The sequence below is a fragment of the Malaclemys terrapin genome, chromosome 7 (genome assembly GCF_027887155.1).
Source record: "Malaclemys terrapin pileata isolate rMalTer1 chromosome 7, rMalTer1.hap1, whole genome shotgun sequence".
Taxonomy (NCBI): domain Eukaryota; kingdom Metazoa; phylum Chordata; order Testudines; family Emydidae; genus Malaclemys; species Malaclemys terrapin.
Genome location: NC_071511.1, coordinates 4477307 through 4505182, shown reverse-complemented (window position 1 = coordinate 4505182; position 27876 = coordinate 4477307). Strand labels below are relative to the sequence as shown.

The 27876-nt window shown below is 43.7% G+C and overlaps 1 protein-coding gene across 9 annotated transcripts in view; it reads left to right on the top strand.

Annotated features, from left to right (window-relative positions):
- CADPS (calcium dependent secretion activator) overlaps positions 1-27608 on the top strand; it is a 357481-nt gene extending 329873 nt beyond the window's left edge. For all 9 annotated transcript variants that reach the window (XM_054035472.1, XM_054035467.1, XM_054035476.1 and 6 more), the window contains 2 exons: positions 24588-24692; positions 26414-27608. In XM_054035472.1, coding sequence (XP_053891447.1) covers positions 24588-24692; positions 26414-26593 — 285 coding nt within the window. In that variant the 3' untranslated portion in view covers positions 26594-27608. The remainder of the gene's footprint in view (positions 1-24587; positions 24693-26413) is intronic.
- The last annotated feature ends 268 nt before the right edge of the window (positions 27609-27876 follow it).

The window sequence follows — 27876 nt, the reverse complement described above, 5'->3', positions numbered from 1 at the left end:
ATAGACGTCTTGGTCCAGGTTTTACTCTCGGTTATGCCCACGCAGCCAAAAGCAGACTTTGGCCGCTTTTGCTCACTGTGTTGTTGTGAAGTATGAGTAATAAAGCAAACCAGTTGTGTATAAAACCTAGAATATTCTTGAAGTATTCAGCCCTCAATTTCATGGAGCTAAACATTGTGGCCAAATAGTTTTATTTATCTTCTTTGTTAATCCCAGTGATAGATTTCTATAAAACTGTCAGGTTTTCAAGGCGTTTTTTTGTTTTTTGGGGGGGTCCACCAGGTACAGTTTTAAGAAAGATGGAGAATGAATAATCAACATTTGTATTATAAAATAGAAATATCCTTTTAAAAATATGTGTGGGCTGATTCTGCTCTCATTTGCATCAGTATATTTTAGGAGTGACACTCTTGCAGTCTGTGGAGTTGCAGCAGTGTGAGTGAGGCCAGAGTCAGATCAGAATTTGAAATCTGGATAGAGACATCAATTAACATTTTGCAGGCCACAGCCTCAACTGGGATAAATCAACATAGCTCAATTTACCTTAATGCAGCTCTGCCTATTTATTCCAGCTGAGAATCTGGCCCTACATTTTTAGAGTATCATGTTAACTCCCTTGCCATGTTTAGTGACCAGGCCAAAATCTTCCTGTCACATGTGTGCTGCAACCTCATTGATTTCACTGGGGTTTCAGGATTGTCAAGAAGGATATAGGGACAAGGATATAGGGATAGATCCTCCTCCCATGCAAGTCACTGGAAAAACTCCCATTGACTTGACTGGTGCAAAATCAAGCCAATAATTTGGTCCATTACATGTTCCATTTTTTTTGTAGCTCCTGGGGGTTTTTGTTCCTCCCTCTTCTCACCTGGTATTTCTGTTTATTTGCTCTGTTTGTTTTCTACCATTAAAAAAGGCTGGATACTATTAGTTATACCATGTTCCCAACAATATTTGAGGTAATATTCTTAGTGCTCATTGTGCCAGTACCTGCATAGCAGAACTGTGCTCTTTGGTGGATATTGGTGCTTGCAGAAGATTAAAATGTAGACCACACAGCAGGATTAAGATAATCTCCTTTATTCTGTAAATTAGTCAGTTTTTTCCCTGCAGTAAAGTCATCATCTTAATTTTTAATATCTGCATTCTCTGGGTCATTAAAGGAACAGATTGTGAAATTCTGCTGGTAATCAAAAGCTAACTAGGATTTTTTATTATTTGATTTTTGAACAGTGCTTATTTACTGCAGATTAACATGATTTATTTATTTGGCCTGTCCCACTAAACTGGTAGTATTTTTTAAAGAGACAAGGAGGGTGAGGTAATATCTTTTATTGGACCAAGAAGAGCTCTGTGTGGCTCAAAAGCTTGTGTCTCTCCCCAACAGAAGTTGATCCAGTAAAAGATATTACCCCAGCTGCCTTGTCTCTCCAATATCCTGGGACCGACACGGCTATGACTACACTGCATACAAGATTTGTTAAAGCTACAACACTGTAACATGGCTCACTGGTACAGAGAACTAGTAAGAGAAAAATTTAAGAACAGCTTATTGACATCTGTTCACAGTCTTTGTTTATGTGCATGTCTCTGTATGTTCATGTGGTTTAAAAAATTGTATGATGCTTTGAAAAAAGAGAAGTTGCAAACTCAGTTTAGTGTAATAGTTTGCAACTTTGTCTCTGAAGGGTGATTTTTGACATACAGACGGTCCCCGACTTATGCAAGCGTTCGGTTCCAGAATGCCTTGTGTAACTCGAATTTTGCGTAAATGGGAAACGTGTACCCGACCGTTAGCAAAAAAAAAAAAAAAAAAAAGGAAAAAAATCCTCCTATTTCTAGCTTACGGAACTTTTTCCGTAAGTGCGGATTTGCGGAAGTCAGGTTTGCGTAACCCAGGGGGCGTCTGTATTTGATTGTTTCAAATACGAAGTGTGGGCCAGATGGGCTTGAGGTATGTCATGGACCTGAAGAAAGGTGACTGATCTTGCAGTCATTGAGGCCAATCCTGTGTGGTTCTGAGCCCTCTCAACTGAGGGCACTCAGCGTCTTTTAGGACCAGGCCCCTACACAGCCAGAATTCCCTTTGAGGCCAGCGGGAGATTTGCCTGCAAAGATTAGTGCCTTTAATGATGATAGTTTACAGATTTAGATCCGCATACGTAGTTTATGTATTTTCCAGCCAATCAGAACCTATCTGATCACAAAACTATATGGTGGACCTGTTGATATTATAATCACTAGCCTGGCTTTTGCCTAACTAGCAAAATACTGATGTCTTGGTCACAGGAGTGTAGCTAGTGTACAAAAGGCTGTTGAATGTAGAGAAAGCAACCATGGTTCCTGTGAATTTCAGGATATTGATGCAAACCTCCAAAGTCCATAAATAGCGCAGATGGTATTTTTTCTTTCTCATGATTAATTCAATATCTTACCCAAAAAAAAACCCAAAACATGCTTTTGATATGAGAGATCAGAGCATCAAGAGAAGCTCCTAAGATTGCAAGATCTAAACAAAAATTAATTTATTTTTTTCCTCCATGTACTTCTTGAAGACACAAGCCTGAGTAGAAGATAAGGATTAAAACAGATGTGCTTAGTGCTAGTTCATCTGCTTAAATCTAGCAGTCTCTGAGATCAGTGATTAAAAAGCCATCTCTAACTTTGATGAAATCCACTGCAATGGTAATATTGTGTCTTTGATAGCTTTCTTATGGGCCTCGTGTCCGCCTAAACCGGACATAGAAAACATTTGACTGGAGATGATACATGGATTATATGGGTCAATTATACACTTAATCTGCCTTCTGGGGATTAAATGTGCATAGATTGACTCTGTGTATTTGGCTTGTCCTTGGCAGTTATCAGATCAGTAAGGTTGCCCTTACTGAAAAGTCTGGTAAGAACTTAATCATGCAGTGATACCGTCCTGATGATGCAGTCGTAGTTACAGTGCTAACTGCTCTGTACTTTTGCAGAAGGCTCGACTTACCATTTTACTGTCACATTATACATTCAGCTGCCTCCGAACTCTATGTGCAGACAGTTATAGCCTGCATACTCGTTGTTAAAGGAGTGGTTTGTTCAGGAAGCCTCTTTGTATTTGCAGGAAAAATGAGGGTGTTTTGATGTTGACACACAGAGGCAAATGGAAATCAGTGGGTTTGAGGGGTGTAGGTGAGGAAGCCAAGGAGGGAGGGCAGAGTAAGGCGATCCTGAGAGCTGTTCACCTCCATGGTTGCTTGTCGGAGAGAGGATCTTCAGCTTTGATGGGACAGTCACCCCAGCATCCGGCATCTGCAATTGGAGGCTCTGACACAGCTCTTCAAGATGGGGCCATTTGGCCCCTTCACCCTCCCCACCTGCCAGGGAGATCCCAGAGCACCTCATGCTGGAACATCACGGGAGGTGCTGCCTCCCCCACCTCTGTACACTGGTTAGGGGCCCAGAATAGGGATCAAGAAACCTAGGTCCTATTCCCAGCCTTGCCAAGTCAGCTCAGCTCCCTGCCCCTCAACTCCGCCATCTCTGATACAGGGATCAGGCTTGTCCACTGGCAGAGTGCTCTGTGCAATGCATTCCTATCAGATATGGCAGCAAGAATAGACCTCCATGCCCATGAGTCCAGCCGGAGCACAGCTCTGGAGATGCGTGAGACAGGATTTGGTCCCGTATTTTTAAAAGGCAATTATACTAAATATTCATTGATTCATGAATGTAAAACGTATCACGTCAATACAAGTCGGAATCGAAGGAGGGCTGAAGTTGAAAAAAGAAACTTCGGCACAAATGACTTGGACCCCAGCTCAGCAGTTAGCACTGGCTTTTATGGGACTACTCGTGTGCTTAAAGATACGCACGTGCCCACGTACGCTGCCGAATCCGCACTTCGTATACTCCTAAATATATGGAAATTCGCAGTGGGGATATTGACAGCTATAGAAGAAGCTCGTGCAGCTGGCTGATTGAACCTTAGAAAACAGCTACTTTTCCTCCTCTACAGCCAGACTGCTCACTGGGGCACCAATTCTCCTACTTCCATCCCGAGACAGCCTCCCTGTGCTGTTTCTTCTTCAGCTGCTTTTGTCTAAGAAAGAGTCAATTTTGAAGTGAAGAAAATAAAGCAGATGGGCCTTGGGAAATACTGCGTTGTTTTAAGCATGTCTTTAAAAGAGTTACTTTTAATGCAGCCTTTGTTTTTTCAGTTAAGGCATACTGTTTGGATCAGTTGAAGTCACGTCAATTGAGTTTTTTACTCAAAGGAAGGAGAGTTAGATTGCAGGTACTGTGCTTCAGGGCAGTTGAGTAAAAACCGTAAAGTACATTGTGGTGAAAAATATTGTTTGTATACAGCTATTGCTGCCCTGGGGAAGAAGGACATTGTATACCCTCCTTTATTAACGGGGGGCGGGGTTTACCCAACAAAAAGACATGTTTCAAACCCACATGCAGGGTCATGCTATTTCACAGCTGACCCCTTCGTCTTTTGGAGTTCATATGCAAAGCGTGTTTTTAAAAAGGACAAGAGGTGTTTAATAGGCTTATTAATCATGGCAAAAGGGAGGAGAAGACCTGTTTTCGTACTGTTCCTGCCCACAAGCTGCCCAAGGTAGTGAGGACTTGTTCCGGAATAGGATCTTGCCTAGTAAATGTATTCCGGTAACAAGGTTTATTCTTTCATGAAGTATTCATTTAAGTAGGTTTCATTTAATTTATTTTAGGGAGCCTCTTAATAAAATAAGTCCTAGATCTGTCACTGGATTTTACATGCGTGTAAGAGTTTTTCCCTCTAAATGTCTTTATCAGAACAGCTTTTCGTGTTTCAGGAGACATTTGGTGAAGACAGTTAATTTGTTTTCTTTTCCAGAGGAGATTGTTCCATTAATCATTCTAAGAAGTCAGACTGATTGCTCTGTTACTTTAGGTCAGCATAGTCTTGCTAACATGATCTGCACAGTGCTTTTTAGCGTTGGAGAATATTCTTTTTATGGCAGACTGTAAGCAACAGACTCTTTATTTTGCCATTAAAAAAATATCCAAGGTACATTTTGTGGAAGGAATATTGTCACGTTGCATTACAGAAGACAAATCGTCCTAAATTCTGAAATGAGAGGTCAGTTAGCTTAACAACATAGTCTTTCCTGCTTAGCCAACATAGATTGTTGGATTAGAGCTCTATGTACATATTTATCACTGTGCAATATATGCAAGTCATGTAGGGCCAGATTATTAAAGTTATGCAGATAGTGAGATTTTCAAAAATGCCTAGGTACCTAACTCCCATTGCTGGGGGCAACTGTGAGGGGTAAGGTGGCTTGCCACCTTAGGTCCTAGTTGAATTTTCAAGAGCACCTATTCGCAGCTTTTAAATACCTTTGAAAATCTGGCCCTTAACACACTGTGAGATCTGCTTGTCTATTTGTATTTAACAGTTGTTTTTAACTAATTTGAGCTTCCAGTTGGTAGTTAGTCTAGAATGAGAACCTACAGGTCCAATCTTGCATTTCTTGTGACCCTAAAAGCCCCATTGATTTCCACTGAAATTTTGCAAGCCCAAGGAAAGCACGACTGGGTCAAAGTTTAAGTGTGAAGATATCAGGAGTGTTGTGTGTAAGACACGGGAGGTAATTGTCCCACTCTATTCGGCACTGGTAAAGCTGAGCTGGAGAGCTGTGTCCAGTTCTGGGCACCACACTTTAGGGAAGATGTGGACAAATTGGAGAAAGTCCAGAGGACAGCAACCAAAATGATCAAAGGTTTAGAAAACCTGACCTATGAGAAAAGGTTAAAATAATTGGGCATGTTTAGTCTTGAGAAAAGAAGACTGAGTGGGACTCTGATAAGCTTCAAATATGTTAAGAGCTGTTATAAAGAGGATGGGGTCAATTGTTCTTTATGTCCAGTGAAGCGAGGACAAGAAGTAATGGCCGTAGTCAGCAGCAAAAAGTTTCTGACTCTCAGGGTAGTTAAGCTCTGGAACAGGCTTCCAAGGAAGGTTGTGGAATCCCCATCATTGGAGGTTTTTAAGAACAAGTTGGACAAACACCTGTCAGGGATGATCTAGGTTTACTTGGTCCTGCCTCAGCGAAGGGGGCAGGACTTGATGACCTCAGAAGGTCCCTTCCAACCCTGCATGTCTATAATTCTGTAATCAATAGTTAGCTCTCACGTGACACGAAATAGTCATGATACTCAAGTGAGAAAATATTTTAGCATTGGAATCTGAGACTTTGTAGATAAGTCAGTGGCAAAACGAACAATTCTGTTCCCCCCCCGCCCCAAATCCTATATTTCACTGGGCAAATCCTTTTTCCACCCCGCTCCTTTGTGCACCTAGAAGTCCCAGCATGCAGTGGGATAGCTACACATGGGGAACAGGGAGTTCCCGTGTGCAGCACAGAGTGGGTTTTTCCAAGACAAGTCTGGGGAGAACCAGAGCAGGAGCTGAGCGGGTTGGTCCTTGACTGTCCAGATCTGTTGACCTAACCTCATGCACGTTTGTCAGGGATAATAGAAGGATCTGCTGCAGGGCTGAGGCAACAGCTGTCATCACAGAATGGTCCACTCCCTTCCCATGGCCCGTGGAGCAGGATTCCTTACACCCGTGTACAGCATACGCTGTGTGCTGGGAGGAGGATTAGGCCCTCCGCACTGACAATGAAGGATTGTTTGATGTCCAATAGCTTCTTCATGCCTCGTTCCCTTTTCTCTCTGCAGTCCAGTCCCCCACAATTGCTCCCAGGGTAGCAAGTGAGCCAGTGGTGCATGTTAGATTAGCAGTTATAGGCCACTTCATTTCTCTTGATCTGCAGCTCTTTTCTTTCCCCGAGATTCCTTTAAACCTCGCCCTGCACTTATGATATCAGCGTACAAAAATGCGTACCAAGAGCTGGAAAAGAAATATCTTTTCTCTGTCCTGAAATCCCACGTACGATACCAGGGGATCCTTTTCTCCCCATTCACTCTTTTCCAGTTCACAGTTAATACCTAGGCAGCCTTTAACTACACTTTTTGGAATGTGTAGGCTATACAAGAGAACTCAATGAAAGGTTCCCAGCTCCAGTTTGTGACGTCTTTTGATTCAGTTCTAGTGTTAAAATCTAAAACCCCCCTGTACAATTAAAGTATTGTATAACATACATTGCATCTTATTAATCAACATTACATCCAATTATACTGTCATTGTATTATATTGCTTTGACAAACAAAGGGCTGGGCTCTTTACAAAAATGTTACGTAGCTATTATGTTCAACCAGGCTCATTATATGGGAACCTCGGTTTAAAATGTCAACATCTTTTCTTTAAAAAAGAATTAAAAAAACACAAGTGGAGAATGCAGAAAACAGTATTGCAATCTATAGTCCATCTTTTTTATGCAAAAACTATTTTATCAAAATTGCAAATAATGTAAAATTTAGTGGGGGCAAAATCATTTGGGGCAGCGATCACTTGTGTGTAAAATACCATGCTACAAGCACTGTGAGTTTTGCACAGCTGTATCTGCTTGGGAGGAAGAGAAGGACAGGTACCCAGGAACAAAGCATGTCAGTACACCCAGACCACATTTAGGGCCAGATCCTGTAAACACGTACCACTTTACTCATCCGAGTAGCCCTATTGACTAGGGGTGGATAACCAGCATTGACTCTGGTGGGACTACATGTCTGAGTAGAGTTACCCCCGAGCATTTGGAGGATTAGGGCCCTAGAGAACAACTTGAAGAGGCATGTGTCCTTTGGAATTAATTGCTGCAAACACTGGGTGGGGTTACAATTCATGGGTGAGGTGCAATACCCTATGTCAGAAAAGCCACCATTCAGGGCCCACGGGGCAGCTGTGATCCAAGAGGACCCCCCACACACACACACACACAGGTACTCCAGCTATTCCCTGGATCTCATGACTCCCTCAGTCACAACCCAGAAGCAATTTTTAAGACCTATATCCTGCAATTGTCCCTACCTGGCAGACCCCTGCACCTGCAGGGAGCCAGGGCTCTGTCTGGACACAGTTGCAGTATTGGAGTCTGAGGCCATCTGGTTGCAACAAGTGAGTGTATTGGATCCCCATGTCTTTTACACCTCTGCACGGGCTTTGTTTTTAAGAATTAAACATGTATTCAACTGCATTCTTCCCACCTTCGAATCCTACAGGCAATGGGTTTTGGCCAGGAGAAACGTTATAAATCTTTAATGGCCAGGACGTTCGTTTTACCTGTCATCAGAAAAACAGCATCTTCTTCAACACAACCACACCAGGCTAGGGGATTGGTTCCTTCATAACTCAGGAGAGCGCCACCTTCTCAGGCCCTGTCCCTGGAAACACACGTGTGCTTAACTTTACTCACCCGAGTCATCCCACCGACTTCCGTGAACTGCCAGCAGTTCTCACACACTCCTGCATAGGTTCACCACCGTGTGCTTTATGTACAATGGGCTATACAAGTCCTTCTCCCCCCATGACATAAGGCTTTGACCTTCTCCCTAGGCACAGAGGGAAAGGGGGGGAAAATCTCCCCTCCCCGAGAGCCTGGGCTGCTCTGGCCCTTCCATCGGGCCTTCCCCTCTTTCCCCTTCCTCTTCCTGTATCTCTTTTAACTGTCCTCAGCTGAGGAGGAGCTGAATCACCTGGTGTTTAACCAATTATCTCCTCAGTTTGGCCCCAGTGGGGATGCTTACGAAGTGCACAGAGTGGTGAGTCCACCGTAGGCTACTCACACTCTGTGACACGCCCCTTCCTAGAGTAAGTCGCTTTTTCCTTTGACGTCCCCCATCCAAGTGCTGTTGAGACTGGGCACTGCTTCTTTTACTGGCTCTAGGGAGACGACAGTCCCAGGTGGTGAGACTTCACGATGGATGGGACTTGTGTGGCTAAATCCTAGGCAACTATTTGGAAATGTAGAGGAAACTATAGCGTTTACGAATCGTGTGATAAATATAAAGCTTGGATTGTTTTCATAACTGTCCCAGTGTCGTGAAGGTGCAGGAGTTAATGCCTCCAGTTGGCTTTTTTTAAACTCTCTCTCTCTGTTGAAATCTGGGCTTGGATGACGTTAAGGAGCTGAATGGCTTCAGAGGAACTATAATTTGGAGTTAAGGAGCCTTAACCCATCCCAGAGTGCTTAAGTGGTGGTGTACAAAATGTATTCTAATTATTAATTAATTGTATGCAGCACAGAGCCCTAATGCAGAAGCTCTCCATGAATGAAATGATTCGGATGTTTACTTATAACATAAGTGCGAGACCAGATATATGCATAAAAAATACAAAGCAAAAAAACCCCCAGATTAGAGACGTCTTTTTCCATTAATAATAGTGGGAGTTGCGTGTCTAATCTCATAAGCACAGCACTGAACATTTACAACCAACAAGTCCATTTGCTAGAGACAACAGGAAGTTCTATATGGACCTTCCATTAGCACTGACGGGAATGATATGCAAGAAACCCCTTCAAATCAAACTTAAACCCAATTAAGGGTGAAACTCCATCCTTAACTCGCCCTCTTGCTGAGGTCCTCAAACAGTGGGTGATCTTAGCTACCGTATGTACTACAAAAAGCCTGCTGTACTTAAACACAACTGTGTGTGAGTTTCAGCTTTCACTTTGAATTTCCTTCCTTGTGTCTAAGGCATTCCGTTTACATGATTCAAACAACGTTTTTGTGGTTTCTTTTGAAAAAGATGGTGTAATTCAATGCCATTTACATCCTAGACAGATGATTAATAGTTCAGGGTAGCGGCTTGATCCTATTATGTAAGGCTGACACTGTGGTATTATTAAATAATAATACAAATGATTTTAATATCAATCCCCTTTGACTTTACACCCTGCCCACATAGTTAAGCTTTCAGTGTGAATGAGATTTCACAGCCCAGGAATAATACAGGGGAAAAAACAATCAGAAGTTACAGAGCAGCAGGGTTGTAGGAACTACTCTAAATGTATCTGCAGTGAAATCATTATAGTATTATTTAAAAAAATCTTTGCTGAAATGTCCATCTGTAGTCTTAGCAAAGCACTTCAGTCACTTATTTAAACCAGGGTTCATTATTATTATTGCTTATGCTATACCATAGATGTCCATGGTGCTTTAACAATATAATAGTAATAAAGAAAAACATAGCACTATCATTTAGCACTTACTGAGCTAAATGTTAGCAAAAAATAATTGAAGGCATATTGCTTATCAAGAGGAAAATTTGCCACTAACATAGGACCCTATCCTGCGAAATCTTTACTTACTGAAGTCCTTACTCTTATGAGCAAGGTACTGTTTGCTGTTCTATAGTGTCTTAAATAAGGCATGTACCCAAAATAATATTGAAATGTGCATACTGTTTCTGAAGGTAACCCAGTTGGAAATCCCTACTGGAAGGTAAGCTAGCGCATCACAAATTGTTACCAAAAAAAAACAGTTATCAACTTTTATATTTTGAAAGAAACAACGCATAAAAGAATGTGTTTTATAATAGAAAGACAGCTGTCTCCGCATACTCTTTCGGTTATGCCTTATTATTGTGTGGTCCGTGGTGGTATACAGAAAGACAGCCACCTTTTTAAGCACTCTGTAGAATATTTAGTTACTCATAGATCAGATACTCTTATTGTATGGTCCATGGTGGTATAACAGAAAGATAGCTATTTACATATTCTTTCTCAATAGTGCCTGTGATTTTATAGCCTGTGGTGATAGTAGTGGAGAATTTGATAGATACAATATTGGTGTATATCCAATTGTTTGTGAACATCAGAAGTTTTGAAACTTGGTTGTAATCGAGGAATATAAGCATAAGCTTGAACGGCTAAAGAGCAGAAAGACCCACACATAAATGCTATTATGTACTTAATGAGGCAGGGGTTTAAAAAAAATCAGCCACACAAGTTGGTTTTATCAAAGAAAATGTATAAATAACAACCAGTGATTCAAACTCCTTTACAAAGAGAAAGCAGGGGGAAATGAAGCTAGCACTTCACTTGTGGCATCCAGATAATAGTATTTACTACACTAATCTTTTTGGCTTAGAGATTGACAATCAATATATTATCATCAACAAGCATTAACACACACAAAAAGCTTCCATTTCGCTTTTTTTTGAACCCTGTCTCTAAGTCCTTTAAATGTAATTAAAACTGGACAGCCCTCCCAATAGTGCAAATTACACTTAAAATAATATTAAATATTTGTACTGGGTGAGGACAAAAGTGTTGGCTTGTGCAGTTGGTTGAAAACGCACACGCACACACACACACAGAGAGAAAAATTCGAGCTAATCAAAGTTAAAATAAAGTCTCTCTCCCTCTCTCTCTCCCAAGACTACTGTCTATAACATGTTGTTCCTTATAGAAAGTGGGATATGGTGGCATTTGCTTGATTAACTTGCTCGACAAAAGTGACAGCTGCTGCGGGTGCATGTAGATAAGCTGCACAGCGCAGTTCCGCCTTTGTACATCTGTCAGCCAAAAAGGAAGACTAAAGAGTGAAAAGAGACAAATTGGTCCCAAAAGGCAATCCATTCAACTTAGGAGGTTTGCTCTATTCAGGCACTCACTGTGAATCTCAAGTACTAGGTAGCTTATTCAATTTCATTCATTCTTTAGAATGAACCCACAAGTGTTTAATTTCTTATTCTGCCCTATAAAAGGGGGAGCTTTTTTTATTGGAAGCGTTAATTGTAAGACTGGCTGATCAATGCTTACAACATTAACTCGTCATTCATTTTCTGTTTAACTATTTTGGGGATCTGTAATGTGGTAACTTCTCACTGACTTCTCGGATTGCTGTCTGAAAAATCCAAAAATATTCCGACATACAGCTCTGTGAACCGGGGCCTGTGCCGAGGAGAGCAAGGAGTGAAGGCTACGGGCCAGATCCTCAGCAGGTGTAAATCATCATAGGCCACTGATTTTATTATTTGCATTGCCGTAGCACCTAGGAACCCCAGTCACTGTTACGCTAGGTGCTGTACAAACACATGGAGCTTCATCGATTTACACTGGCTGGAGGAGTGATTCCAACGTGTGCCTGGTTACACAGACAGGTGTCCTGGCTCAGAAAGGTATTATCCTCTGCAGAAGAGTTACTCAAAGATCAGCTTCCTAACGAAGGGGGGGGGGGGAGGCCTGCAAGCATGGCAGCCTGCAATAATGATAATAGCAAAATATGGTTTTCATTGAGAAACTGGAAGAAAAGTTTATAAACTAGTGGGAAGGGCACTAATGTTTGGGTAGGTCTCAGCAGGGCAGAGACATTTCTCTTTTTGTGGCAGAAGTTTCTCTGTTCCCATCTTCTAATTGACACTGGCGGATTGCTGTTAAATTCATGAGTCTCGGGGGGCAGCAGCTCTTCACATCCACACCAGTCTTTGCCACCATCCCACTCCGCAATTTAGCTGCAGTCTCAATCTCTCTGGTCTAGGCATTTCTATGTGCCCTCCACTGTGGTGCCTAGAAATTCACGGCTCTTCTCCCCCACCCCCTCAGCACTGTGCCTGCGGCTCACCCCTCAGGGATTCTAGGAGGAAGTGTACTTAACCTTTTTGTGCTGGGGTGTCTATTAACCCTGTGACAGGCTGCACCCGGAGGAGAGTCAGGGCTGATACAGGCCAATGGCAGATGAAGCCCAGCCAGGGGAAGCGCTGGGACAGGCAGAAAGAGAGGAAGTTGGTGTTTAGAGGAGGTGACGGGAAGGAATTCTGCTGCCACTCCCTAGAGAAGAAGGGGAGTTGGCAAGAGACAAGGAGGAAAATAAGCCCTGGGATCGTGTCTTGGACTGCAGACTCTGGCAGGACCCCAAGGGAGGGAAGTCGCCACAGGGAGCAGAGGAAGCTCTGGTGGTGACCCAGCAGTAGGGCAGAAGATAAGGAAAAGTAGGAAGAAGCTCAGAGAAAGAGCAACAGGGTCTGGGATTGCTAGTTGTAGGGTCCCTCGGCTGGAAGCTGGGGAAGCGGGAGGGCCTGGGGTCTCCTACCGTCCCCTGGGAAAGTGGCACAGTCTGGGCAGTGGAGCGGAAGACTGCCTGAGACACTTTGTCCAGAAGAATTTTGTGTCCCCAGAAGAGGAAAACTATAATGACCTGGCTGAAGGGCCCAGCCATGAAGGGGGACAAATCAAGTCAGAAAGAGGGAGACAGCCCAGGGGGCGTGCAACCAAAGGAGGGCGCATCTGACTGGTCGAGAACTAATCCCCTGGTGCGCCACAAGGAGGCGCCCCAGCGGTGCGTAGTTACACTTCCACAGGAAATAAGACAGTTCTTCCCATAATGCTGTAGCCTCTGCTTAGAGCAAAGGCCTTGGGGCTAGATCTGCTGGTCTGGCTCAGCTCTGTTCAGTGCAGGACGTGGGGAGGGGAAGCCAGAGATGGCATTACACCACCTTTCCTCCACCCCTTCCGATCCAGTTTTGCACCCTGATGCTACTTAGAGCCGCCTCAGGACAGAGCAGGGCCAAAGATCTGACCCCAAAGGGTGCCATCAAACCCAGCTCTCTCGCATGGTAGTGCCTTTGGGCTGGCCCAGAACTGAACTTTTTTAAAATGAGCATGTGTAAAATATAATGTTCCTGATTTTCCACCCACTCATGCTTATCATCATCTACACCTGGGCAAAACCAGTGTAAACCCCACCACTGGGAACGTTCTACGTCCAGTTTGCATAGGTGTCAATGACTATGCAAGGGCGAAGGTAATGGAGACCCACTCTGCTACTGTGGTGCAAGCCTGGGGTTTTAAAGGTTACCTAAAGTAAATTTTGCTTTGGTGAAGTCACCCCACAGGGAGTCGCATGATTTTGCACGTGACACTTTTCTACAAAGATAAAGATGTGAAAGATGCATCAGTCACGCCTTGGGCAGTTACTATTTGGATCAGTCACTTTTGCAAAGTTCTTACATTCTGTCGTTCCCAGCATACCCTGTCTGAGTTGTCATTCGTCTCCTGTTCATTTCGGAGAGCCAGTTCAGCTGTCTCGCGGTAGCACAATGTGCTACCATGCGCGACTCTGAGTGTGAGACTACAGCTGAGTCCTTCACATCTGGGTTGGTGGGTCTGAGAAGCAACATGGAGCCAGCATGCCCGGTCACAGTGGGCAAGGAAAAAGCCATGTCGTTCCTCAGCAAGCCTCACTTAGGGGACTGAGAGAGAACACTGAGAGACTCCACAAGAACCTGTACCTAGAGGAACTGTACAGGGCCTTGAGGATGAGGTAATGAAGCAAGTTTGAGGGGAAATCCTTGAAGCTCAGGGGACCCCAGATGGCCAGAAGTGGCTTCACTCTTGTGCCCTTCTCAACGTCGACATTTCCAGTATTCTCTCGTACAATAAGCTGAATGTAGAGGATGAGCCGTGTCAGTTCACAGCATCAAATACTGTATCCTGCCTCTGACAATACCATGTGCCTGATGTTTCAGAAGATAGTGAGAATCTCCCATAATGCACCTAGTCAATAGTGTATATGGTGGTGGGGTGCAAAATCTTTCCTTACCCCTATAACGATCAATTGATGGCCTGAAGCATGAGGTTTTGCAGTCCCTATCTTAGTATTCTTCGCTAGAAATGTTCTTATATAATTGGTCTTAAAGGACCTGGTCTTCAGAATTTAGGTCTATGTGCATCTGAGTTGTGCGCACATTTGCACTCCAAGTTTGCATACTCCAGGTGCAAGGCTCCAATTTGTATGCTACATGGCTAGATAGGTGTGGCATGAAAGGACGACTTGTGGATTGTTGTAGACTCGTATAGCCAAGTCATGTGCATGCAAAGTAAGTTCTCAATTGTGTGCAGACTTGATTACTAAAAAACAGGTTTGGGAGTTCTCCAGGGCTGCCGACGTACGTTCCCTCCTAAGGGAAAAATGAAATGTAGCTTCCATGAACCGTTGTGACAGCCTTAAAGGTAGAATTTGACCATCTCTTCTCCCTCCATACACTCGCTGATATTGATCCTGATCCTTACATGGGGTCGGATTCTCAGCTGGTGAAAATCAGCATAGCTCCGATGACTTGAGCAGAGGACCTGGCTCAGTGAGTGGAGAATGGACATGAGTGTATGGCCGATCAGAGAAAAGTACCAAACTGTTTGAGAAGGGGCTCCTGTTTCACAGCAAATTCACGTGTCGGGTTAGCAGCGAAACCCATGGCCGGACGTGAGCACGTTCCTCTTGTGTGCCCCGGTGCGCGGCCTCCTTATTTTGCGTTGCTTTGATGCTGGGTGCCGCGGAGGCAGCCTCCCGCCGCAGAATCCGTTACCTTCGGAACACCTTGAATTCAAAGGCTTGCTCGACAGCCTCCTTTCAACGTTTCAAAACAAGTTCATGGGCCAGACAAAAGGAAGGGGCAACCTGTGCTCAGTGCTTTCCAGACACTGGTAGGTCACAGTTCTAAATAGATTTGAATTGCTTGGATTGGTTCTGGTTGGAAAGCAAGGACTGAAATCAGGGGTCATAGGTGAGAGTTACTATGGTAATTGAGTAGTATCACCAGTAGTTTTGCTCTCATGAGCATTAAAGCACATAATAAAGGACAAACAAGAGTGGTTAAAGCAAGCAGGTAGGATTACTATGTTCTTTTGTCAGAAGTATATAATGTCTTGTAGTCAGTTTTAAAGACTTCTCAACCCCCAAATCCCCCCCAGCAGTCACCTGCTGAGTAATTTTGTAGGCTTAATCTCCAGCCCTTAACTACAAGCTTTCTGCTAATTTGAGGCAAATGGGTAGTTTTGACACTAAATAGGGCAGTAAAGAATCCCTGACCTAGAAAAAGTCCATTCCGAGGCACTGAGAGCAGAAAATATTCTTTCAGCATCCTTGTAAGACGTTTTGAATGACACAAAATAGCTTTGACTAAACCCTGCTGCAGCCTCCGATTAATGGTTTGCAAAAACTTGCCGCACATCCCCGCTGCAACTTCCCCCATAAAACTTGTCACTTCAGATTGCCATCAGCCACCACAACAATCATCATTTCATGCCTATTGCTAATTGCAAGCACAGCTGAGGCTCAGCGGGGTGCTCTTGCACAGTCCCAGGCCTTTATACCAGCCTCAATCTGTTGTATGGCACTTGTTCACACAAAAAAAACTACCCGCAAAGGCAGAAAGAGGCAGAGTCACCGGTTTCTTGTAATCCCTCTGCTACCCTGCTGACAACCCAGCCCCATAAGCATTCCTGGTTTTGTCCTCCCCTTTACAAAAGCTGAGGTGACCTTAAGCTACTAGTATGTGAGCTTTTGAATGAAGAATACAACTCCTTCAGGTGCATTAGAAAGCGGTGCTGCATCTGGCTTATGAGATTCTGTTTGCAGCACCCCTGGAGTGAACTGTGGCTTCCTGTAACATGTAAAATATGAGTGTGAACTCCAGGTTCATGGCAAGGAACAGGAGGTCATGCTTCCATTCAGACCTCCCTAAAGAAAACGGGAGTTTGCAGATGTTCTTGTGTATGTGTAATGACACCACCTCCCCAAAAGCACAGGAACCCAGCACGGTTTTTGATAAAACGTGCCACAGTCTGTGTGTTACTTGCAGATTTATTCATATCAATTTTTGCCATTTATATATTCAGAGACAAGCCTGCTATTTCAACAGCTCCCTAGCGCCGACGCCAAACTCTCCTCTTCCAGGCATTAAACCTATTGCTCAGGTTGGCTGGGAGGTTGTCACGGTAACGGTCAAAGCCTGCCAGAGGTCATGCTTCAGCACCCCCTACTGGGTCTGTTCAGGAGAGTCAGAATCTGCCTACTTCTGCCCCGGCAAGAGTGGCAGTCAGGTGTGCTGGGAAAGAAAGGGGACTGGAGAATGGGAGACTGACAGAGCAATTGGAATCCTTAGGCGGCTACCTGAAGATGCCAACTGCAGTGTCCAGTTACAGCCATTGGGGCCGTTCCTGAAATTCTTGCTGGGAAAAGAACTGAGTTTTTAAATTCATGCCTGGCTGGGGGAAAACTGCCATTGGAATTGGCAAGGTCTGAGCAGAAACAAAGTCGGGACTCCAGGATCTGACTCAGTGGGAGTTTTGCTTGAGCAAGCAACTTCTGAAAGAGAAGCGCCCTATTGGGGGATAGTTTGGACTGATTGGGCAAGGAAACGCTTGGATCCCCAGTGTCAAAGTAGCGGATGGGTTGTTTTCGGCAAAGCCAGATATTATCAATATATTCCTAGTAGTGAGACACCAACAGTTCTAGGTTGCAATTAGGCAGCCTTACGTTAGGAAGTAAATGTTGCATAACTGATGGCTTAGCCTTGGTAAACAGATCGTTTTAATGCGTTTTAGAAGTAGGCATGGGTGTTAGGAGCATAATTGTTCTGTGCCGAAGTCATTTCAATACGCAAATAAAAGCATTGCTTGAACAGTGTTATCCAAGTTCTGCTGAGTTGTCTCCCACCTATGGGTTCTGTGAGCATAAACGCATAATAATAAACATAATCTGTTATGATTGTGTATGAAATGCTCCCAGAAAAGATTGCTATAATTTTCGAAGGATTTTTATTAAGTACAACAACTGAACAGGCAGAAGAAACTATTTAGTTCATATCGCAACAGGACTTTGTCTCTTGTGTCTAAGATCCCATTTCTGTTTGGGAGAGCGAGATTACTTGTAAAAAATATATATATAGTTGTGTGGAAATGTTAACATCTTTGTGTTACCATGAAATCAGAAGTCTTCTTCCTTCTAATAACACATCGTCTCTAGTGATTGTTTCAGTATCTGTTTCACTCATAGCTTACTCTGGTTTTATGCATATGCAAAGTTTAGATGCAGCAATTGAAGAATGCTATATTAAATCTAAAAAAATAAATAGATGTGATTTTTTAAAATCGGGATAAATGTATTAACAGATATCCCTTGAATTGTACCTCATCTATAACTTACAGTATTGAAATTCTTGTGAACTTGATGGCTTAGCCTTGGTGAACAGATCATTTTATAATACATTGAAGAAATACACATGACATGTAGGTCTCATGTTTTAAAGATCTGCATGTTTGACGTTTTAGTAGCAAATGCTTTCCTACCCATAGGAGGAAAGGGGGACGCATTTGGATCCAAAGTCAGAATCCAGTTTGAACCTCCCCAGTGCCCTGGGTGTTTGAATGCATTGTCTTTAGTAGATAATTTAGCTTCATTTGTTTTATGTTTCCAAAGACTCACATGAAATGCTGATGGAAAGAAGGGGATCAAATGTAGGTTGGCAAACTCAACAGCAAAACTGCCAACCCTGTTAGAAGAGCATTGGAAGTCACTGGTATTTTGTGGTGATTATATTGCATGGACTGTAATGATAATTGCTTTGGGGAGTAAATAACTGATAGGTGTTTTTGTTTTTTAAAGACTGAATAAGCCGTGAATTCTCCTTCAGCGTCCTTATGGTTCTGCGCCTTGCTGGGAATCTAGCAAGTTAATTTGGTCCTTCTGGAGGCCGCCATCTTGATTGGTCCAGCTCTTTGTTTCAGTTGATACTGTGGAAGTTCTGTCCTCTCAAGGCTGAGGTGGTTGTTTTTATTGAATAGTTAGACACACAAAGGCTTGCACACCACATTACAGACAGACATAAAGACTGTTCCCTGCCCCCAAGAGTCTCGCCACTCATTTCTGTGTATGGAAAGAATGAGATACAGCGGTGGAAGATCATAAGATGTTCTTATTGCTGCATGCTCAGCTGCTCTCTGGGTGTTGTTTTTAATACTTTAGTAAAACTTGGGGATAGTCTCCAAACAGGGCAGAGATGGAAGTCTAACTCAAAGGAATGACCCTTTAAGGAGGCATTTAAAGGAGGGGAGTGATATTTTCTGGCGCACAGGCTCAGAGGTGGGTGGGGGCAGCCAGAGGTCATGGCTCACATGAACCAAGGGCATGAGCCATTTGAAGAAATGAAACCACCTTCTTCTTTCAAGTTTCTTTTCGGTTTTATATTTTGGGGCATAGGGTTGCGATGACTCTTGAGCAGATATTTCCTGTCTATCAGAGAAACGACAGTAGCAGAGATTCATCGGATGAGGCCCTCACCCCTCTCTGGCCACTGTATGCCTGACAAAAGGGCGGGAGTGGCATAAAGCAGATCTGGTTGTGGAGGGGGAGAATTACTCTGCTGCAAGCGCTGTGGAACGGCCATAAAGTTGCCTTCTGAGGACCTCCTTCCAAGCCCTGGCCTAGGACACATGCAGGGAATGGGGCAGGAGGCGTGTGCTGGTGTCTGGCAGCACAGCAGTCCATAATGCAGCCAGGGAGATCCCAGAGTTGTTTGAAGCAGCCCTTGGCGTAGCCCAGAATTACAAGGGCACAAAGGTGGCTTCGTGCTCCGTAGTCTCCATTCCCTCAGGCTGCGCGACCTGTGCTGCACTTCTTAGAGAATCAGAAGCTCACCCATCGATTTTAAGGCCTGGGGCATCATTGTGATTATCCAGTCTGATCTGCATAGCCCAGGCCAGAGGATTTCCCCTAGGGATTCCCCATCAGGCCCATAAATTCTGACTAAGCTACAGCATAGTGTCTGGAAAAAGACATCCAATCTGATGTAGACTCCAATTGACAAAGACTCCACCACACCTCTAGTTAAGTTGCTCCAATGGTTAATTACCCTCCCTATAAAAAATGTGTGTCTTATTTCCAGTCAGAATTGGTCTAGCTTCAGCTCCCAGTTGTTGGATCTTGGTAGCTCTTTGTCTGCTAGCTTAAAGCGCCCTCCACTATCAGTAATCTCCTCTCCAGGTGGCATACAGTATAGACATCAAGTGAAAAAATTACTCCCCCGTCTTTTCACTGGCCGATCTTCTGTTCCTTTATCCCCGCCCTTTGTGAACAAGAAGTTTGTAAAGCTAAGCACAAAGGGTCTCTGTGTTCGGGAGCAGTTCTTTGTCAGGAGATGTCAGCCTTGGATTTCGGCTCTGACCCATGGAAGTGTACAGCTCATGCCCATCAGTGGAGGGGATGGGAGCCTTGTGCATGTAGAGCAGAGAGTGCTGCCCCCCGGACTTGTCTGTCGTACCGTAGACGCCCACGGACGCCCCTCTGTCTGGCTATACAATGGAATTTGGGGAGGAAATGGAGCTGTGAACAGCTGCACCCTGCCTGTGAGGTCATTCCCAGCTGATCGCTGGGATAGTCGCTTACCCTACCAGCAGATAATGCTGCTTGAAGTAGGCTCACCTGGGAGAACCACTACTAAAACTTCTCCCCTGGGGAGGGCAGGAGCCATTAAGTCCTTTGCCCTGCCTGGGTCACTGCCCTTTCTCCAGGGAAGAGATGCCCACAGTCACCCCCGTGATTGCTGGGCTTTATCCACACTCACTCTACATGGTGAAAGGGAGGCTCTGGGAAACGTGGGCCATGCTCCAGCCCTGGGGCCCCAGGCAGTGAAGCCGCTGTCCACTCCATCCTCAGCTTTGCACTTCGGTTTTCCCCCAGCCTTCCCCCTACCCTGGCTCACCTGCTTTCCCAGCCCCTCCGCTGGCTCGTTTCCCCCTCCCCTTTCAGCTGGAAACCCCACTGAGACCACAGTCCCCTTCACATGGGGAGCCCAACCAGCAGACTACAGCTCCCTCTGTGTTTCAGTCCCCACCGAAAGGCAGGGACCTGCCTCTTATTTCCTGCTTCCCCTTCCCAGCAGGCCTTGCTCTCAGGCTAGGTCTACACTGCTCGCCTGAATCGGCGGGTAGAAATCGATCTCTTGGGGATCGAATTATCGCGTCTCGTCGGGACACGACAAACGATCCCCGAATCGACTCTCTTACTCCACCAGCGGAGGTGAGAATAAGCACCGTCGACGGGGAGCCGCGGAGGTCGATTTTGCCGGCGTCCTCACAGCAGGGTAAGTCGGCTGTGATACGTCGAATTCAGCTACGCTATTCGCGTAGCTGAATTTGCGTATCTTAAATCGATCCCCCCCCGTAGTGAAGACTTGCCCTTAGTCTATAGTCAGTCACACGTTCTGCGGGGAAGCCTGGCACCTTGACCTGGAAACTTGGGTCCAATTCTTTTAATCAAGAAAATCCCTTTCTAAAGCAAAAGAGGTTGGACACCTGCTGACAAAGGGCCTTTGAAATCAGTCGAAAGACTCCCCAGAAGGGCTAGTCCCAGTGTTTTACAGTCCGTAGCTCTAACCAGCCACGCTGGGGCTCACCCATTTGTTCTCCCAGCGATAGTAAAGGAACAAATTAAAATGAACCCAGGGCCATAGGCAAGGCAGGTCCCTCGCACCACCTTTAGCCTGGTCTGCTGGGTCACAACGGACTCCATGGGGTGAATCTGATGATGTGCCAATCGTGTGCTGCTTCTGGTGTACTTTGTGAGGCAGCCTGCACAGGGGAACATACAAGGAATGTGGGAAGGGATACCAGCTATAGACAGCCCCTGGCAAGTAACCTTATTACTAATCTCTCACAGCTTCTAGGCACTAAATAAACCTGTGCAGGAAAACTCCAGTTCCTTCCATAGGAAACAGTCAATACAAACATTTAACACACAGCAGGTTGGCTTGCTACATGCTTTTTCAAACAGAAGAGGCTAAATGTCTCACTGAAAAGCAGCTAAATCTGTAGTCCAAGGAGATCCTGGAGTTGAGGCGTGCTAGACAGTAGAGGGAGTGTGTACGGGTAGAGAGTGAAAGTGGGGAGAGGTTCCTCTCTTAGCTACTTCAGTGAGATCATAGGACCCCTCAAACTAGCTAAAGAGGGTAAATTTGGGGCTACCAGAAGCCTTTCATTTACTCAGCTAAATGAATGTTCTATTCAGGGTTCCCAACACGCAGAGGTTAATGTTTCCCAGCTCACTAGACAGTAATTAAGTGCAGTAGAATGAACATAGAACACCGGGATTTGAACTACCTGGTTCTCTCTGGGTTTAATTAGCTGGATGAGGCTGTCACTTTGTGAGCGTGCTGCTGAACCGTGTCTCTGAGCCTAGCCAGGAAAGAAGAGGTTTTAATTATAAAAAGTTAAAAACAAAAAACAGGCCCTTTGCATTCTTTCAAGTACATCTTCACTAAATTCTGCGCAGCCCTCATTGTGGATTGCTGCTAATTGGCATGTTAATTACGGGTCAGCCTGACAGCAGTCTTAAAACACACCTCTGCTGTGATGCCTACAAAACACTTAACCCTGGTTAGGCTGAAAGGTTACAGGGAACAAAACAGATTGAATGGGTTAAACCAGGGGATGCAAGTTAAGTTGGGATGCAGAAACCAAATTATAAATGTGGAAAAGATGCCCTGCGCCCAAAGGCCCCAGGGAGAATGGAAACATCCTACAGAGGCAGAGCTGGAGCAAGGTTACAATTGACTTTGGACAGAAAACCTCCCCTCAAGTCGGGGAAAGGAGTGGACGCCATGCCAGGGTATAATGAATAGGGAGTGGTCTGACTACAGGACCTCTTGAACACTTTCTCAGCTACCTCAGAGATCCTATTGCCGATTTGGCAGCCGGGGACGTTCTGTGGCTCCCTGGGTTAGGAAATCAATGACTGGTCTGTACTGATCCTGCGAGGCAGGAGAGGACACCCAGATGCCATGGTGAGGGGTGCCCAGGAAAGAACCTCAATAAGTAGGTGAGAAGGAGCTAGATGAGGGAACTCGCCCCCTCAACACAGGGGAATGTAGTGCAAGAGACCCATTTAAAGGCGTATTCGGGGGCAGCTGTGGTCAGGGAAGCCTTTGAACGCACAGCCATCTTCATCAGGCACCAATAGCTGGGGGTGGGGGGAGCATGTGCATATATCCCTGAGAGAAACTAGTTGAGGGGGTTTGACTTCCCGCTGTCCCCTGTTTTTTCCATGAGGAGACATCCCCCTACAGAGGGAAAATTCATAGGACAGGCCATAGGTTTCCATTGCCCTAGGCATAAGGGGGAAGGGAGTCCCATGACTGGTAGCAAAGTCTGGGGTGGACAGCCAGAATGAGGTACCTGGTTAGACTCCACAACTCTTGCCTCTAGCACGCCCTGTGGTTATGACGTGTCTCAGTTGCCTGCTGTCTGGCTGAGGTACAGATCTGCAAAACCCAACCCCAGACAGATCATTCATACTAAAGAAGGAATTTTGTTAGTGCTGAAATGTGCAAGTTATACTAACATGGGCGTGGTCCTGCTCTTTTTTACACTAGTTTTACACCAGAGTAACTGCATTGAAATCAACAGAGGATCACTAGCGTGAAGCTGGTGGGACAGAGGGGGGAATCAGCGCCCTGGTCCCTGGTCAATTTTCATTTTTTTCCCTTTGCAATTAACCTTTTGGGGGCAGGTTTGTTTTTGTGAGTGTCTGATGAACTGATGATCTCCAAAGAGGGCTAAAAAAGACAGTTTCACGAATGGGGCCATAATCTAAGAACTAAATTACCTCGTTCTGCTTTACAAGAGAAATAAAAATGTCAGCCCAAGTTTGAAGTAACATTGACAAAAGATGTGACTGTCTAACAGACACACTGTCTTAGAGAGGGTCGGAGTGGGGAGGGGAAGAGTATGAAAAGCATTTTTAACTAGCACTTGTTTAAATTTCCACTGGGCTCTGGTGCATGGATTGGCACATGTGAAAAGTAATAGTATAGGAGTGATGTGTGCACATACTGAGTGTGAGAAAGAGAAGTTGGGTGTGCATATATCTCTGCACAAGTAATTTTTTAATTCAGTTTCAGTTGTTCTTTGGATAATACCAAGTGGATGAAAACTGGTGACATTTTAAGATTTGATTTTTCCCCCTTTTTATCCAGCCGTTTGGAAGCGTTGCTCATATGTCTCTGAGATGGATGAATATAGGAGCAGTCCTCTAACCCCATAGCCCACCAGAGCCTTCCTGCTCTGCAGGGGCGGCAGTCTGCCGTGACACAGCTGTGAGCATTTTTCACAGACGAGAAGCAAAAGTTCAGCCCCTTGAGGGGAGCTATAGTTTCAACATCTTGAAATTAGCTCTTTTTGCTATCTGCTTTTACAACTGTTGGGGTTGAGACTGGAGCAGATAGTGCAGCCAATGCTGTATGCTCTTATGACAGTGTATCCTAGCCCTGCAGTTACTGTGTACTAGTATGATCAGGTTGTATTAGAATCCCCTAGTCCATGCAGTCTGCTCCTCTTAGGGAATCCGAGGCCTCCTACGGCTGATGGGGTTTGAAATTTCAAAGCAGGTAAGTGGCAAAGAAATCTCTGGGTTTGATGTGGTTAGTGGCAGGGTCATGGTGGAGCAGCTGTAAGAAAAGCATTGGGATAAAACACATCCTTGCTTGCAAATCCAATCATTGGCAAAGGTGATACTGCCCACCCTACTGTGGAAAAGCCAGCCGTGCTGTTGCTCTCTGTTTGTTACCATCCATAGATGTTCCTTGTTGAGAAGGCTGTAGATGGATGCGTTGTGCTAAAAGTCTGTAGTCCTGGGATGCATGTTTTATTTAATAATCCCTTTTTTGGGATGGGAGGGGGAAAATCTGATTATGAAAAAGAAATGCTCATTCATTGAAATTCTGCTTTTAAAAAATTCCCTAGTAATCCTGTCATAGTCATTTCACAGGTTGGCAAATAGAAAAGGTCAGTCCTGATTGTATCTGCCTGTTCGCAGATCGTGTTTATTCATGATCCTCATGGGATGTGTTTGCTGGAGAACTTTTGTCTCTCTTGCAGCAATGGTACACCAGCTCAATGAATGTCATTTGCACCTGGTTGACAGACCGCATGGACCTGCAGCTTCACATTTACCAACTGAAAACTCTTATTAGGATGGTAAAGGTAATAATTTTTATGTGACTTTGCATTGGAAGCACTGTGTGTGGTAGGTTTTCTTAGAGGAAATGTATTCTGTAGCCAAACAAGTAAATCATTAATTAGAACAGTTTATATTAGATGCATATGGGGATACTGCAAGTACAAAAATTGATCAAAGGGAATTTGAGGCAGATATAGATTAGAAAAATACTTCCCACAATTATGAAGTAGTTATTTACACTGCAAGGGGGAAAATATATTATTGACATTTAACCCTAATTGTACAATAAACATTCCAAAAATTGACTTTTTTATGTGCAAACATGTTGATCACACCAATTAATCCATTTTAACTTGGGGTTTAATTTAAAAAAATCCCAAGACTTGGTTGAAGGGAAATATTTACTCCCAAAAATATTTAAATATGTCTTGTGCTCATTGTCAGAATGCAAATCATGATTGTTCTCGTAGTTAATTGAAGTAGTTTCTTTTACAATGGGTGTATACAATCAACTCTAAGGGATCACAAAGGTGAGATAACATACCCTGAAAGTAGCATTTTTTTTCTGTGCATGTGTGTGTGTCTTGGACTAATGATAATTATTTCAGTGTGAAATCACAGTGGTTTACGTGAAATAAGATCACAGAAGGGGGTAAATACGTTTTTTGATCATTTTAGGTTCTATTTGATGCTTTTTGGCCTAGTGTTTTAAAATGTTTGTATTTTCCTGTACACCAAGAACAAATCAAAGCATAACAAAATTACAACTGAAATGTACTAAATGTACTTTTCATAAATTGGAACAATAGGCACCAGCAAATAATCTCTATTTGTTAATTAGCTGAGGAATTATTTTTCTGGGTTTATGTTCTTTTAAAGCTAATATTGCTTTCGGTAGCTGCTAGACCCAATTTGAGAATGTAACTACTTAATCCAGTTACTGTTTTATAGTGTGTTATTAAATTAATGGTATTACTGCTGGAGTCTTATCTCACAGAAATCAATCAAGAAGGTTCTAAACCTAAATTCAGATACAAAGAGGTTAATTTTAACGCTTAACTACCCAGGAAACTTTTATAACGTACCAATAGCTGCAGACTGTGGAAGAAGGGGAAGATATAAACAGATACACTTATGCACAGTGTGTTTGTTTTTGACATATATAGTCAGTGTCTCTAATGTGCAGGACTGGACTTGTCAACAAGATTTGAATTTTGTAGATAGGAGTATTTAAAATATTTTCAGTTCACTGGAGTAGAGCGTTTTGGTGCCATGTAAGCATGTCTCTATGTGATATGGAGTTTTTATTTTATGAGGGGAAATAACTACGGTATGTATTGCAGCAATACATTGCCAAGGGGAACTGGATACATCCCAATATACTTTGCAGCTTGTGCATCATTAACACAGTGGGCACCCGATCCTGAAGTCCTTACTCAGGCAAAACTCCCATTGAAGTGGCCAGAGTGTTATTTACACAAAGGCCATTTTCTACTTCTCTGGCGATATAAAGCGGGCACAAGTTACAGTTACACCCATCACTGCATTGCCACCGCCATGTAAAATACCCTTCGTGTCCGTGATGTCTGTGGAGTACGTCCGTGGACGTTCATGGCCTGGTGATGCAGGACCAGGCCCACTCTTTGATGACTCTTGAAATGAAGCATGAGTAATCTGTGTTGGGGAATTAAACTTGACTTTGTGCTGTTTGTCTCTCCCTCCCAACACGTCACTTCCATTCTAGAAAACCTATAGAGATTTCCGATTGCAAGGAGTGCTGGACTCCACCCTAAACAGCAAAACCTATGACACCGTGCGAAACCGGCTGACTGTAGAAGAAGCCACAGCGTCAGTTAGTGAAGGCGGAGGTCTTCAGGGAATCACAATGAAGGACAGTGATGAAGAAGATGAAGAGGATGATTAGATAATTCTGGTCTAGAGGCCCACGTGGTGGTGGCTTCTTCGCCAGTGCATGTACCTAGTCTATTGTTCAGTTAGCCACATTAGGAATTTTTCTGTCAGCTCTAAATACCCATGAGAAGTTTACCAATACAATTGCCATTTAGCTGTGTGGTAATAAGATTAGCACCTCTGTTTGATTCATTGGTTTCCTAATTTCATATCTCTATGTTCATAAGCAATATGGAGCACCATTGTTTAATACTGTTAATGGAAAACTACGTAGAATACATGCTAGGTGTGTCCCTGTTATAATTAAAGTTTAAACAATGCTTCATTAATGTACTGTATATACATTGATGGTAAATTGTTGTGAAGATGAGTGAATCAAGTACTTTCATTTCTTTGTTTCTCTTCTGTGGATGCCAACTGCTTAAAATTAATAAAAACAGCTTTGTTTTTAAAAGAAAAGTGAGGCTGTTACAAATGAGTGTTTTGTTCTCTGTTCTTTTTTTTTAAATCCAGCTGTTTGAATCATTCTGCATCCCAGTTAATAAACCATGCGCTTCTCCTTAAAGATACAGTTAACTCCATAGAGGGTATGTACCAATGGATTAGTAATTCTGATTGCCACAACAGTAAATCCTAGAATAATGGCTACATTCATGCCATGGTACAGTCCAAAGCAGTTGTTTTATGTCAACATTTGCCCCTCTAAATGTTACACCTTGTTTGTTTCAAGTATCTGTGTATGTAAAAAGGCGACTTTACTTACAATCTTAGATTATAAAGAAGTGTTTATAATAATATAGGAACATTTATTCCAGTAGACTGTTACCATAACTTAAATTCCTTTGTTTCACAATGTTTTTTTTATATATGTCATGTACATTGCATTTTGACCAGTAACTGCATGTCCCCGATTTCCCCCTCCAGAAGCTGTGTAAAATAGTGGATCCATTTTGCTTTGGCCTTTTACAAGCCGACAGTTGTAAAAGTGTGGGAACTGTGGCTTTTCAATAAATGACTATTCAGATGTCCTGAGAATAAACTATGGAGTCTTTTTATGTCTGCCTTAGAAAAAAATGACAAGCTAAGATGTAAGAGTCCCCCATCCCCCGTCCCCTTCCAGAATAAACAAGGGCTGGGGGGGGGTTCCATGTGATTATTTCTCCAGTTTATTGATTTAAGTAGATTGTTTTCTACTTCACTCACAAAGATCAAGGTGAGGAAGGCATTAATAAGGACACGTTCCAGACCAGGACCATACTCTATCTTCCCCACGTAACAAGGGTGGAAATTCACAAA